General features: G+C 39.2%; 2 protein-coding genes and 1 long non-coding RNA gene across 3 annotated transcripts; 1 reads left to right on the top strand and 2 right to left on the bottom strand.

The window, feature by feature from the left end:
• Nucleotides 1–282: 282 nt before the first annotated feature.
• On the bottom strand, nucleotides 283–5,837 carry LOC102295984 (myosin-7). The gene is made up of 20 exons (XM_042217586.1): nucleotides 5,651–5,837; nucleotides 5,419–5,455; nucleotides 4,803–5,011; nucleotides 4,581–4,724; nucleotides 4,338–4,494; nucleotides 4,217–4,244; nucleotides 4,022–4,130; nucleotides 3,834–3,926; nucleotides 3,668–3,731; nucleotides 3,362–3,460; nucleotides 3,174–3,277; nucleotides 2,935–3,073; nucleotides 2,397–2,515; nucleotides 2,164–2,313; nucleotides 1,887–2,057; nucleotides 1,494–1,803; nucleotides 1,264–1,340; nucleotides 743–948; nucleotides 517–640; nucleotides 283–439 (listed from the first exon to the last, which is right to left on the bottom strand). The coding sequence occupies exons 3-20, from the start codon at nucleotides 5,001–5,003 to the stop codon at nucleotides 299–301; spliced, it is 2,436 nt and encodes an 811-aa protein (XP_042073520.1). The 5' UTR covers nucleotides 5,004–5,011; nucleotides 5,419–5,455; nucleotides 5,651–5,837; the 3' UTR covers nucleotides 283–298.
• Nucleotides 774–9,620, top strand: LOC121813696. Its single transcript, XR_006053831.1, has 3 exons — nucleotides 774–906; nucleotides 8,396–8,487; nucleotides 8,639–9,620. It is a non-coding gene; the product is annotated as an uncharacterized LOC121813696 (long non-coding RNA).
• Nucleotides 9,621–10,418: 798 nt separating this feature from the next.
• Nucleotides 10,419–13,902, bottom strand: LOC102295685 (myosin-7; the record flags this gene model as incomplete). The annotated part of the gene is given in 13 exon segments (XM_042217585.1): nucleotides 10,419–10,545; nucleotides 10,813–10,947; nucleotides 11,088–11,183; nucleotides 11,287–11,391; nucleotides 11,497–11,793; nucleotides 11,882–12,085; nucleotides 12,178–12,486; nucleotides 12,594–12,718; nucleotides 12,801–12,966; nucleotides 13,041–13,224; nucleotides 13,304–13,500; nucleotides 13,581–13,699; nucleotides 13,776–13,902. Coding segments are annotated over 13 exon segments (2,085 nt in total), but the record flags the coding sequence as incomplete, so codon positions are not given.
• Between the last annotated feature and the right edge of the window lie 20 nt (nucleotides 13,903–13,922).

Below are 13,922 nucleotides of genomic sequence, written 5' to 3'. Positions count from 1 at the left end.
TTTGTAAAACTCCACCCACCGTTAATCCTTCATTAAAAATATGTTTTTAATGTATTTTACCAAACCCTCACAACATTCTCCTATGCATGTATCTAATGACAGTTGCCGTATTTTGTGTCCATAAGTCCATGAACATATTGCATTTTGATATTTTGTTCGGTGATAAAATATGGTTCAGTGGAAAATATGTCTTGTATACTGGACAGATGATAAATTTTAATGATGCAAATCTGTTTTGACATTGTGCTGCACAACATAAACTGAGTTGGCTAACAGAATTTGACCAAGCTTTGATAAGTTACCTGCGTTCAACAATCTTCTGGAATTCAACTCTTGCCAGAAGGCCTCTTGATCGAGCTTGGATGCCAGTGATGATTAGGGCTAATCTGTCATCTCTCATCTCCTCTAGCTGGCCCAACAACCCAGCCTTGAAAAACACCTTTTACAGCAACACATAGCAGAGTCAGTAACAGCTTGTTTCTGTTCAAAGTATTCTATAAGCATGCAAATACTGACCTTGGTGTGTCCCAGTTTGTACTGGTTGTGGTCTAAATCTAAAGAACCCAAAAGTTTTTCAGCAGCCTTCTTGTTGTCAATGAACTGTCCCTCGGGAATGGCGTTAGGGTTCAAAATACGGTACCTTTGTTAGAAAAACAACAGATGAAAGAGTTGTTTCTTTTCAAGTACTTACTAATATGGATGGATTGATACTAATATGCATTTGTTTTAAGAGAACTTAAACCTCTGCTTGAAATCTCCATAGAGGATCCTGTTGGGGAAACCCTTTCTGCAGATCCTGATGCCTTCCAGCACACCGTTACAGCGCAGCTGGTGCATCACCAGAGGGTTCTCCATGGCCCCTGGAGTCTTGGTCTCGTTGGGGATGATGCAGCGTACAAAGTGAGGGTGAGTTGACCTCAAGTTGGTCATCAGCTTGTTCAGGTTCTCCTGAAAGTTTTTCATATGTAAATTGTTGCTATTGCTTTTGACACCAAGTACAGTAAGTACGTAAGTTTCCTTTTGGGTGTTTACAAAGTAGTTGCCATAGTCAATTTTAGTCAGATTGTTGACCTTTCTAATGCAGCTCATAAAGGGTTTGTGTCGCCTGGTTAATTTCAGTGTCTATAACTTCACATCTGGGCAAATCAGAACAAAGTTTTGAACCTCTATCAAACTAATGAGAAATTCTTGCTGAAGTCATGATGTATAACTCAGTACAATCTCTCCTTTACATTAAAAAATAAAAATGTATACATATCTCACCCTGTGCAAAGCTGATACAGTTTGGAAGGAAGAACCTTTCTTCTTGGTTCCACCTTTGCCCTTCCCACCTTCCTGAGCTAAAAAAAATTAATGTCGAACTTTATTGAGAGAACCAACAGATCACAACAGATTTTTAAGGCATTTCAAATCTGTAGAAAAATTGATTACAATACTGTTGTTGTTGGAAATTATTATTGACTTCTAATTTTCACTATGGGATGTCAAAATACCTGAATCAGCTCCTGCATATCCAGCAAAAAGCAAGCCTAAAAGCTTAAGGTTAGACTTCTGGAAAAGACCAACAACAGTCTCATTCAGAGGATCCTTGTTCTTCACCAACCAGTTGTTGATATTGTAATCAACAGTTCCAGCGTAGTGCACAAGGGAAAAATGAGCCTCTGGTTTTCCTTTGACAACTCTGGGCTTCTGGAAATTGTTAGATTTTCCCAGGTGGTTGTCATAGAGCTTAGCTTTAAAGGTGGCATCACTGGCTTTGGGGAACATGCACTCCTCTTCAAGGATGGACATGATACCCATGGGCTAAAGGACAGAAAGTATAAGTGTTTGTTAAGGACTATATTTGCATTAGTTTTAGCTGAACATGTAATTGTACAGTGTTTCACCTTTTCAATCAGGTCGATACAGGCCTGCAGATCCATGCCAAAGTCAATGAACTTCCATTCGATGCCCTCTTTCTTGTACTCTTCCTGCTCCAGTACAAACATGTGGTGGTTGAAAAATTGTTGCAGTTTTTCGTTGGTGAAGTTGATGCACATCTGCTCAAAGGTGTTGAACTGAACTGAAATGAAATGGACCACAGTATGTTCATGATTTAAAATGCATCCTTACATTAGGGACAACCATTTATAAGATTATAAGAACTTATTTTTCCAAACTCACATCAAAGATCTCAAATCCAGCAATGTCAAGCACCCCAATAAAATACTGGCGAGGCTGTTTGGTGTCCAGGGACTGGTTGATTCTCACCACCATCCACAGAAACATCTTCTCATATACTGACTTAGCCAGTGCACCGATAGCGTAGTACACCTTAGAACGGAAATATGTGATTCAAAATAAATGGTGCGTTTTCATTAAATCAAAGCCTGACAAAATTCCCTTTAACTCTGTACCTGGGCGACATTCTGTCCTTTGGTGACCCACTCGTTTCCTACTTTGACTCTTGGGTGACAGAGACCTTTGATGAGGTCAGCAGAGTTCAGGCCCATCAGATATGCAACTTTGTCAGCATCTGAGAAATAGTGACAGTGATACATTTTTTGCATATTTTATTTTGCACAGTTTACACATGTACACATGCACATGTTCTGACAAAAATAACATCATCCATTCACATTCAGTATTTTTTTTACTTTAAATTGTACTTTAACTGTTCTCCCCCAGAGCTGTCTGTTTTTCTGGTGGATAGTGGCTCTCACCATGGCTTCTTGCAGTTCCAAAGCCTAAGAAATTGATTTTTAACCCTTTGCAGACTGATAGATGTTGTCTGTTGTAGAGGTTTTTTTTTACATTGTTGTATCCTTCACTTTGTTAGGTTCCATTTAGCTTCTATTTAAGTGATTCCTTGATTCAACAGGTCTGGCATTAGTCAGGCGTCAGAGTGCCTAGTTATTTGAATATCATCTATTATGTTATAATTATATTTCTCACCTTCAGTACCATCAGCCTCTGCCTGCTCTTCTCTCTGCTTCTGTTTAAACTTCATGTTGCCATAGTGCATGATTGCACCAGTAAGCTTGTAAATACTGTTCTTCTCTTCTTGAGTGAAGCCCAGAACATCAAAGGCTTCCTGACGAAAATCAAAAACATTAATTTTACTATTTTCTTTTTTGTTTTATTAAATGAATTTTGGACTAAAATTGCTGCAGTGAATCTGAGATTCAACTCACATCAGTGGCCATCAACTCTTCAGAATCATTGATAGAGGCTACTGTTGTCTCTCCTTGGGAGATGAAGGCGTAGTCATAAGGGTTGTTGGTGATGAGCAGCATCTCTAAAATTAAATAGAAAATGTTTATTTCACTATGAAATGTATGATTGAGTACAAATCAAACACCTGTCCTGTACTCATCCTTACCTAGAAGTTCAGGCTTTATCTGAGACAGGATCTGGTAGAAAATGTGGTAGTCCCTCTCAGCTTTGAGCTGGAAGGTCACACGAGACTTTTCCAAAAGGTCTGAATGAGTTATTATAAATGGTATGAAAGTGTGACACACAGTAACAAATTTAATAGAGTTTTTCAAATGTTTAATTATGAAATAATACTCCAGTTTTAAACAGGCTTTGCATGGTTAAAGCACTCTTGGTTCATATTTGCAGAGGCCTCCAACCAAACAAAAATGGCTCAGAAAATGGATACATGGATTATCTTAATTTTACTTACAGGTCTCGATGTCAGCCGAGGCCAGCTTTCCTCGGTTGTCAAAATGAATACGGATGAATTTACCCTGGGAGGGAAATGTGTGTTCACTTGTATTTTTGGAATAAGAAGTAACTTCATTTATGAATGTAAACAAGTAGTCTGACATCAGCCAGATACAGACACTCACAAATCTGGAGGAGTTGTCATTCCTGATGGTCTTGGCATTGCCAAAGGCCTCTAGAGCAGGGTTAGCCTGGATGATTTGATCTTCAAGGGTTCCCTGATTTAGTTAAACAAAAAAGAACCTTGAAAAACAGCAATATTATGACTATATTTTGTTTGTCGAACATTAAGAAAATCTTGTCTCGTAAGAACCTTCTTCTCTGCAGCTGAATCTTTCTTCCCACTTGGGACAGCAGCAATGCTGGCAAAGTACTGAATGACACGCTTGGTGTTGACAGTCTTTCCAGCTCCAGATTCTCCACTGAGTAGAAAAAGACATACATTTCAAGACCAAGAAGTATAACTCTTAACTGCTGAAAAAAGACCCTTGTTGGTAAAGTTACTTACGTGATAAGGATTGACTGGTTTTCTCTGTCTGTCAGCAGGAGAATATCAGAAAATCAGGGAAAATGTGACGATGTCCAAACAAAATGTCATTCAAGATGAATGCTAAAAGGGATATTTGTACCTGCCAGCATGTACTGGTAGGCATTGTCAGAGATGGAGAAGATATGAGGAGGAGCTTCACTCCTCTTCTTTCCTCTGTAGGCAGCGACCACCTCCTGATTGTAGACTGGCAGCCACTTGTAGGGATTGACAGTCACACAGAACAACCCAGAGTAGGTCTGATAGTTGGTGAAAAGAGGAGAGCAAAGTGTCAAATATGTAGAATTTGTGGGAGGGCAGTTAGTGTGTTGTGCTGTCAGCTCACGTAGATCATCCACGCTGCGTAACGCTCTTTGAGGTTAAACAGCACAGCTGGTTCATGGAGGAAGGTGAACATCGCCATGTCTTCAATTTTATCGAACTTTGGCGGGTTCTGAGGGTGCACATCGCAATCCTTCACTGTGACGGTCTGCAAAAAGAAGTACCAGGTATTGCACAAAGCTAAAAACTAAAATACATTTGAATGGAACTGATATGATGAATATACCTTTCCAAATTCAGTGTCGACGGTGGCTTTGTCGCCATCGCGGCTAGTGACTGTTGCTTTAACGTACTCAACTTCAGGGTCAGGAACGAAACACTGTTTTTTCATGTCAAATGGGCGAGTCTGGGCCTCCAGACGCTCCTTATCTGACTTTCTCAGGTAAGGAGCCGCCGCCCCAAACTCTTTCATGGCAGCATCCCCCATTTTTCAACCTTTAAAAGAACGTAGTCTTAACAATGAATGCAAGTCTAGAATCATTCATTGACGATTAACCAAATTCATGTAAGACCCAGGAAAAATGCACACAAAGCAGGTTTAGTAACAGAGACAGTAAAAGAATTTCTAAAAACAACAAAAAATATTTATATTCTTGTATATCAAGCATTTCCGGTAACTTTTAGTATGCAGAAGGCTCAAATTAACGTGTTATGCAGCAGGTCTTTGCATGAGACACAACTACTAAAGGTGTTTGAGGTGTTTGGGTATTTAAGACCAGCAACCCCAAACAGACATAATCGCAAAAAATGCCCATTCTTTTCTGACACACACATGCACCAATATAAAAATGCATTTAAGTTAACTGATTCAGAAATTCAAGAAGTGTAGCTTTAAATTTTACCTAAGGCGTTTCACTCCACAGGAAGTAACGATTTGTGCTATTCATATGAAGCACACAGAAAGGAACCAAAGATCACATATAACATCACAAATTCATTAGACATTTGACAGCAAGGTTCACAGAAACAGGAGTCCTGTCACTCAAATCAATTGCTAACCTATTACAAAATATAGCTAGCAGCAGAAATTTTAATATAATTAAAACTTTTATACCTGCGTGGGTGTTCTCTTACCTCTGACTGTCAACCTTAAGAGAAATGACTGATCCAGTGGCTGACCAGGCTACCTCTCCATTAATAAAGGTTGTAGGTCAACCAAATATGGGAATGAATATCAGAGAAATGGCATCCAGGTTGTCTATCACAAGAAGGATTCTCCAAATTGGGTAGAGCCTGGAGCAGCTATTTGCTGCTCTCACCTTGTGAGCAACAGAGTAATGCACCCACATGGGCATGACAAAGAAGGGTGAAGGAGGAGGTGGGGGAGTCTAGGGCAGATGGTAGTCTGTCTGTCTGTCTGTCTGTCTGTCTGTCTGTCTGTCTGTCTGTCTGTCTGTCTGTCTATCTATCTATCTATCTATCTATCTATCTATCTATCTATCTAATCGTCTGTCTAATTCTAAGTATCAGTATCTAATTAATTATTTGTAAGTAGGTTTAAAACAAATGGTAAGCCAAAACACCATGAGATAGAGATTCAGATATGTTAACCAGGGTTTCTATTTTAGGGAACAATAATTAGGCCGATTTTTTTTTTGGGATGAAAAAAAAAAAGGATATTTGTTAATTAGAAGGTAGAGCCACCATGTCATAGGCTTTTGCACTCTGTCGTCTGTTCAACGTATGAATACAGTAGGCTAGGATTTGTGTCACTTTAAGCATCTTGACATCTAAAGTTCAACAATAGTCTGTAAAGCAATAGGGTGTAAAATACATTTCAAGAGGAAGAATAAAGAGCAGCTGTTGTCTACAGAGAGGCAAGACAAGGCCAAGGTCGCAGCTGTGAAGTCCCTTTGTTATCACTCACCACTGTTCTCAATTAGATCGACACCCTTAGTCTAACCCTGGTCACTCTGCATTCTTTACTTTTCTTTACCAACAATAGATGTGTTCAGATGCAATGCAATCCAACCCAAGTTCATGTTTCATGAAAAAAGGGAATCAAAGGGCTGTAAGTTTTGTACCAAATTAATATTAACAAAATTATAACTCCTCTATTTTACTAAAGAGCATCTGTAATATGATTCTTCATTTAGATCCGTTATCTTTCTGCAGTTTAAGCAACCATATGAATGGTTCACTGCAACTTTCATGTGTTGTGTTTGTGGGGTCTTCACTCAGCAATATGAGTAGTATAATTGTGTTGCTATGCTAAAATTTGCAGTAAGTCATATTTAATTGATCAAGGTGCATGAGCATGAGCTCCCTAATAGTGTGTCACGTGTAATACATGTGTGTATGTTCTATGTTACTGTAACTCGTCATCAGCTGTGCTGTACCAATGTACCTGCACATGTGATGTGACAATAAAAGTGATTTGATTTGATTTGATTTGATTTGAACAGAGAAGAAAAATCTTGGTCCGTTCAGCAGATCAATAGCACAATAGTATGTAACATGGGTATTTGTTGTACTTGCATGTACATCTCTTGGGTCTTACAAATAACTTTGCCTTCCCCTTTCCTCTACACAGTTTTAATAGAGAATATGATTTCTGGTGGAAGAGCCGTGGGAGTTTTCCTGATGCTGGACTTTGTTGGTTATTGTTGTTATATTATTATTATTGTTGTTGTAAAATTATTCATATTGTGTTTCAACTCTGTCTCTATGATAAAGAGACAGAGATATAAGGAAATACACACAGATGTGAACGTTTAATTTCATTTTTGTATTGATTTATTCATTTTGCAAAAAGTTTTAGCCCAACATAAATTAAGAGCTCTACATGCAAAGTGTTCTTAATTTTAGAGGTCATAACTCTTCTCACAAGAATGCAAATTATTTTTGTCTTTCTCCAGATGAAGCAAACCTTTTATTTCATTTAGTTTTCTATTAAATAAATGACCTTTTGCCACTAGAACAAAAGACGAGAGGGCACAAATGACCCCTGACTATGTAGCTATATACTTCAACCTGCTATCAGATGTGACATGCAGCTAGTGCCCTTGGCTGGCTTCTGTTGACATGGAATTGTTTTCTTCCCTTTATCCTTGAGCACAAAGATAACTTGTGAAATTCCTGTTGGCTGCCTTTGAGGGCTTGGCGGTTCAGAGTATAGCTTGGGGACAGCTTGTGACGCAAGTAGTTGAGATTGGTTTGTATTTCTTCTTTGACCAGCAGCAACAGGTGATAAGGGAACATAACAATATGCTATATATACTATAGCTAGCGTATTGTGGGATAATATATCATTTATATAAAGCAATATACTATAATTAATCTACGTTCAGTGCAAAATGCATGAACAAATAAACCTGTATGTGTTACAAATGAAACCTCTAAAACAAGACAAGGAGGGCAAATCAGCTTTCAGAGTTTCTCATAAGTTTCTTTTCTTTGTTTGTTTGCTGGTTTTTTTGTTTGTTTGTTTGTTTGTTTGATGAAGGTCTGATGAAGGTCTGGCACAAATTAAACCCTTCTACAACCTCAATTATGTGACTTTCTATCAGATCTCATTTCCTTCTCCTTTACTTATCCTCTGTCTATTCCAGGCTCTAGGAGAGTACTCTTCCAGCCATTTAAGGTCTCATTCCCAGCTGTCCACGGTCTTTGTGTCTTTGACTTTTATGATCACATGAGCACACAAAAGAAGGTGTGAGGCACCTTGCCTCACTTAAGTGTGAAACTAGATCCAGCAAAGCTATTGGCAGAATTTGTCCTATGTTACTGTGAAAGGTCACTTCTAAGTGGTGTTGAACTTTAACAGAGGCTTACAGGAGTTGATTGTTCTCCTCCCTTGTCCTCTTCTCACTCATTCAGACTATGGACCTCTCTATGGGATCAAGTCCAGAGTACTGCTTGTCTTCAGATGAGGTAGTGACCAAGAGATCCTCTCATGAAATATTGAAAAGGTAATGTTGGCCATTTAAAGATTTTATTATCAACTTTTTGTTTTACTTTATGCAGAACTTCTCATTCCTGATTGCGGAAATGTCAAAAATAGAAAACATTTCTTTTAGACCTAATATGCTCATATTGTTAATGTACTATTTCCTGTTGGAGGACACACCAAGACCAGATTATCTGCTGCCAGTCTGTCAAGTCTGCTTGTATCCTGTGCTCCAAATGGCCCTCCCCAGTCTGGCTCCAAAAAGAGAGTGCTTGTTAAAAGAAAGAATGGGCGCTACTACTGATGTGAAGGTTAGTAGTTTTCTCTTTTGTAGTTTAGTTTTTCAGTATGTTAGCCTTTAGTCATATCAAAATGGAAAGAAATAGTCAGAAATAAATGGTTGTGTCTCTGGATGATGTCCAGTTTTCTCTACCCGAAAGAAGTAGTGAGAAGATGGCTCATATTTATGCAAAAAGAGTAGTCTGTGAGCTTGTTTTGTTAATTATCTATTGTGGGTGCATGTGGAGTAGAAATGTCTCACTTATCAAGCACTGTGTCATTTACAGTTCTGTACATAAGCATATTGTTCTTAGGAGCGTCCTAAAGTAATAATAATAATAATAGTTCAAGACTACATTCATAAAATTCTTCTGCATTTTCTAGTTGGCAGTGTCATTTAAGTAAGTGTTATACAAAAAAAATGGATTTATTTTCTTATTTGAATCAATCAACCTGAATTCTGCAGTCCTCTCTTCACATGTCACTGATTATTCTTTTAAAGTCTTCTTCAATACCATTGTCACCTATTTTAATCTCATTTAAATCCAGAACACCCAAAAAACATTTAAAAAAATGTTAGATGTCATGCTACAGGGAAATATAAAACATATAAAATGCCTGAAAATCTAAAGAAAATGACAAAGCAAACTCTTCTTATCATGTAACATGTAGAGTAAGTTCCATTACTTTCACATGCCTTTTTCCAACTGCCTTCTTTATGGATCTGTGAGCGCCATCTGGTGGTCATTTGATGTTTGACTGACTTCTGATGAATGAGGTATAAAAGCTGCCTAGTAATAATACCGTTGTCTACCTTACAAAATAAAGCGCCTTGAGGTGACTGTTGTTGTGATTTGGCACTATATAAATAAAATTGAATTGAATTAATAATGGGCAGCACGGTGGCACGGTGGTTAGCACTGTTGCCGCACAGCAAGAAGGTCCTGAGTTCAATTCCACCATCAGGCCGGGGTCTTTCTGTGTGGAGTTTGCATGTTCTCCCTGTGTTTGCGTGGGTTCTCTCCAGGTCCCTATGTGTTAGCCCTGCGACAGACTGGCGACCTGTCCAGGGTGTACCCCGCCTTTCGCCCTATGACAGCTGGGATAGGCTCCAGTGACCCTGAAAAGGAGAAGCGAATGGATGGATGGATGGATGAATTAATAATAGTCCCAATGGGAACGGCTTTGTCATTTATAAGCTACACATAGTTTTCTGCAACACGTTTTTTATTTCTAAAAGCTCAAAGAAATTGATTTAGTGACCATGGTTTCGAATTTTGTATTCTCTACTATATTGAATACCATAATGCTTTTTTTATTGTAATGTATTACTTTTTGTGATTTTGTCTGAAATCACAGTAAGTACAACTGACAACTTGCTCCCTCCTTTCATTGGAAAGAAGTGTGAGAGGGAAAACTACATATTACTATATCTATGGGGAAATTCAGTCAAATTACCGATACATTCCTTATAATTCCATTCTTTAATACCAGTAATAGACATTTAAAACATAACACTTTTACTTTATCTTTGTTGCTATCCTTTTAATTAATTTTGATCTTATTTTTCTACTAGTTTGGTTCAAATTTTATATTTATTTGTTTTGTAAAATCAAGTTTGGTTCTCACCAGTATAAACAGCAAACACTTTTATCAATGAAACTCACAACACTGTTTGAGATGCTCATTAACTTTATTCTACTAAACAAAAACACATGCATAGGGAGACTTCATTGCAGGACCAAGAGGTGTCTCAGAAATGATCATTTCAAGGTGAACTTCATTCTTCATCAAGTCCTTTCTGAAACAAGAAAGAGGGGAAAAAGAGGATCATTAGTGATCATTTTTTGATTTGAAAAGAAGAGCTGGATTGTAAATGAAGTGAAAACAGTCAATGCTCACTCTACAGTGATTCTGCAGTAAGACTACAATGCATGCTTTCGCTTTTATTTTTGTCAATGATCCTTGAGATAAAAAGCTAGAATTTGTGTTGGTGATCTGTCAGCAGGATGCTAAGAGTCCTACTATTCCGGACTAACACTTTTTTTTAACATGTACACATACGAACCTTTGATCCCACATCACGGCTTTTGGCGCGCAGCTTGTTGACCTGAGACTCGGCAATGTCAGCTCGCTCCTCAGCTTCATCGAGCTCATGTTGAAGTTTGCGGAACTTGGTAAGATTACTGTTGGCCTGTTCCTCCTGTAGAACAGAAGCACAATATCCTTAAGATGGCCTGCTGTATATTTTCTATATTTCTATGTGATTAATAGGCGAGAAGAAATGATGAACAGGTGCAATGCTTTTTTAGTGTGTAAAATGTAAATGCAAAGACTACTTACAGCTTCCTCAGCAGCTTTCTTGTAGGATTTCACCTTTAGCTGCAACTTGTCCACCAGATCTTGCAGACGGGTAAGATTCTTACGATCCTCTTCTGTCTGGAAGCAAACAAGAAAATTTTTTTATTTCTCTGAGTCAAAGTAAATATGAATTTAATTTTTACTGTTTCTTCCCTCATTCTCTAAGGTGACTCAAAAATACCTGATACGTCAGCTCTTTAATCCGTCTCTCATATTTTCGTATTCCCTTGACGGCATCACTTGATTTCCTTTGTTCAACTTCAACTTCACTCTCCAATTCTCTGATCTGTTGAACAAAAAGATTACTTATAACATACTAAATATTTTCCTTGTTTGATGATTTGGTAATTTATTATATCGATTTGACTTCATTAACACGATTTTGACTTACCCTGGCCTCGAGCTTCTGAATCTGCTTCTTGCCTCCCTTCATGGCGATCTGCTCAGCTTCATCCAGGCGGTGCTGCAGGTCTTTGATGGTTTGCTCCATGTTCTTCTTCATTCGCTCCAGATGAGCGCTGGTGTCCTGCTCCTTCTTCAGCTCCTCTGCCATCATGGCAGCATCAGTGATGGCCTTCTTGGCCTTCTCCTCTGCATTCCTGCACTCCTGCACTGCCTCCTCCACTTCAGTTTGAAGCTGGGATGTATCAGCCTCCAGCTTCTTCTTTTGGTTTATCAGGCTGGTGTTCTGGTGTTCAGATGAAAAATATAATTTTTTAAATTCCTGAGTATATTTTCAATAGATAGTTTCTGTATCAAGTCTTCTCCAGTCTTACCTGTGAGTGCAGTAGCTGCACTCTCTCACTGACATCCAGCAGCTCTTGCTCTGCAAGTTTGCGGCTTCTCTCCGTTTGATCCAGAGCTGCTCTCAGCTCCTCCACTTCAGCCTGAAGAAGGTTGTTGCGTCGCTCAACAATGACAATGTTTTCCTTCATATCATCACTGGCTCGCAGAGAGTCGTCCAGCTGAAGTTGAGTGTCCTTGAAGATAAAAACCCCCAAAATTTTAACTGGTGTTTCACTTTGGTTTTGATTTTTGTTTCAAAGAAGTAGAACTGCTTGTTTATTCAGACCTTCAGATGGGCATGGACGGCCTTAAGTTGTTTCTGGGCCTCAGCTGCCTGCCTGTTAGCCTGGCTTAGCTGGATCTCCATCTCATTGAGGTCTCCCTCCATCTTCTTTTTCAGACGCAGGGCCTCGTTCCTGCTCCGAGTCTCAGCCTCCAGAGAGCTTTGAAGAGTATCCACAGTTCGCTGGTGGTTTCTTTTCGATTGCTCCATTTCTTCATCTTTCTCAGCTAGCTTGCGCTCAATGTCAGCCTTTACTTGGTTAAACTCAAGTTGGGCTCTGAGAATCTTCCCTTCCTCATGCTCCAGTGTGGCCTGTCACAAATAGAAATTAGACACAATGACTACATAACTTGTAATGAATTAATACTCACAACCTAAAATCTTTCAAATTTGAAAAAGGCCAGTATGCAGCAGCTTACCTCTGCTTCCTCCAGAGCTGTCTGTATCTCAGACTTCTCTTGTTCCAACTGCTTTCGAATCTTCTCAAGCTCATGAATATTCTTTCCACCTTCGCTAATTTGTTCAGTGAGGTCAGATATTTCCTCTGAGGGCATATTGTAAAAAATAAATGCCGTTATACTGTGAACAAACTGTTCATATATGATTTTAATGGGTAATTAAGTCACCTTGTAAGTTCTTGTTCTCTCTCTTCATGGTCTCCAAATGTTCAAGAGATTCTTCATATGAGTTCTTCAGTTTGAAGAGCTCAGTGCTCAGAGACCTGGCATCTTTCTGAGAGCTCTCCAGCTCTGTTTGAGACTCCTCGTACTTCTGTTTCCACTCTGCCAAGACCTACAAGAAAGTTTTCATTTTAGATAAAAGATTGACCTTCCGCTTTAGTGAAATAATAAGTGCCGGATGAAAACCTTGTCAAAGTTTCTTTGTTTCTTGTCCAGAGCAGCGGCAGCAGCATTAGACCTCTCTACATCCACCATGAGATCTTCAATCTCATTCTGCAGCCTGTGTTTGGTCTTCTCCAGAGAGGAACATTTAGCATTCACTGCTTCAACAGCCTCCTCAGCCTCCTGCAGACGCTGAGCCAGCTTCTTTCTAGGTGATGAAAATATGTATTTGTGGTTAAACGCTCTTTACCTTTGCTGAGTTAGTGGACTTAGTGTATTTGGCTTACTTGGCCTCTTCTAGTTCTTCGGTCCTCTGGATGGCATCAGTTTCATACTTGGTTCTCCACTGAGCCACCTCAGAGTTGGCCTTGGACATGCTACGTTGCAGTTCAGCTTTAGCCTCCTGCTCCTCCTCATACTGCTCCCTGAGCAGGTCACAGTCATGGCGAGCAGACTGCACTGCATGGGCTAATGCGTTCTTGGCCTAAAAGAAAGTGTATCTTTATGCACTGGGTGTACCAATGGTCTCTACCTAATGAGGTTACACTGATGATTATTTGCTACCTTGACTTCTTCCTCCAGTTGTCTTTTCAGGTCTTCAATTTGCTGAGTGTACGACAGTTTTCCTCTCGTGAGTTGAGACACCAGAGAATCCTTTTCCTCAAGCTGCCTCAAAAGTTCACCTTATTTAAGCATAACATTCAATTCAGTACCGCACACTGGCACAACTAAAATATGCTGTTCAGGTCTAATGCATACCGTTCTCAGTTTGAAGCTTTGCTTTCTGCATGGTGAAGTCATTGATGGCACGCTGTCCCTCTTCTGATTTTGTTTTATATTCATTCATCTGGTCTTCCAGAGACCTGCACATTTTCTCCAAGTTGTTCTGTGAACAAAAAGCAGTAG

Source organism: Haplochromis burtoni, unplaced genomic scaffold, assembly GCF_018398535.1.
Source record: "Haplochromis burtoni strain Fernald_Lab_line unplaced genomic scaffold, NCSU_Asbu1 Contig_2284, whole genome shotgun sequence".
NCBI classification, from domain to species: Eukaryota; Metazoa; Chordata; class Actinopteri; order Cichliformes; family Cichlidae; genus Haplochromis; species Haplochromis burtoni.
The sequence above is the reverse complement of the archived record's forward strand: the minus strand, read 5'-3'. Positions and strand labels throughout refer to the sequence as shown.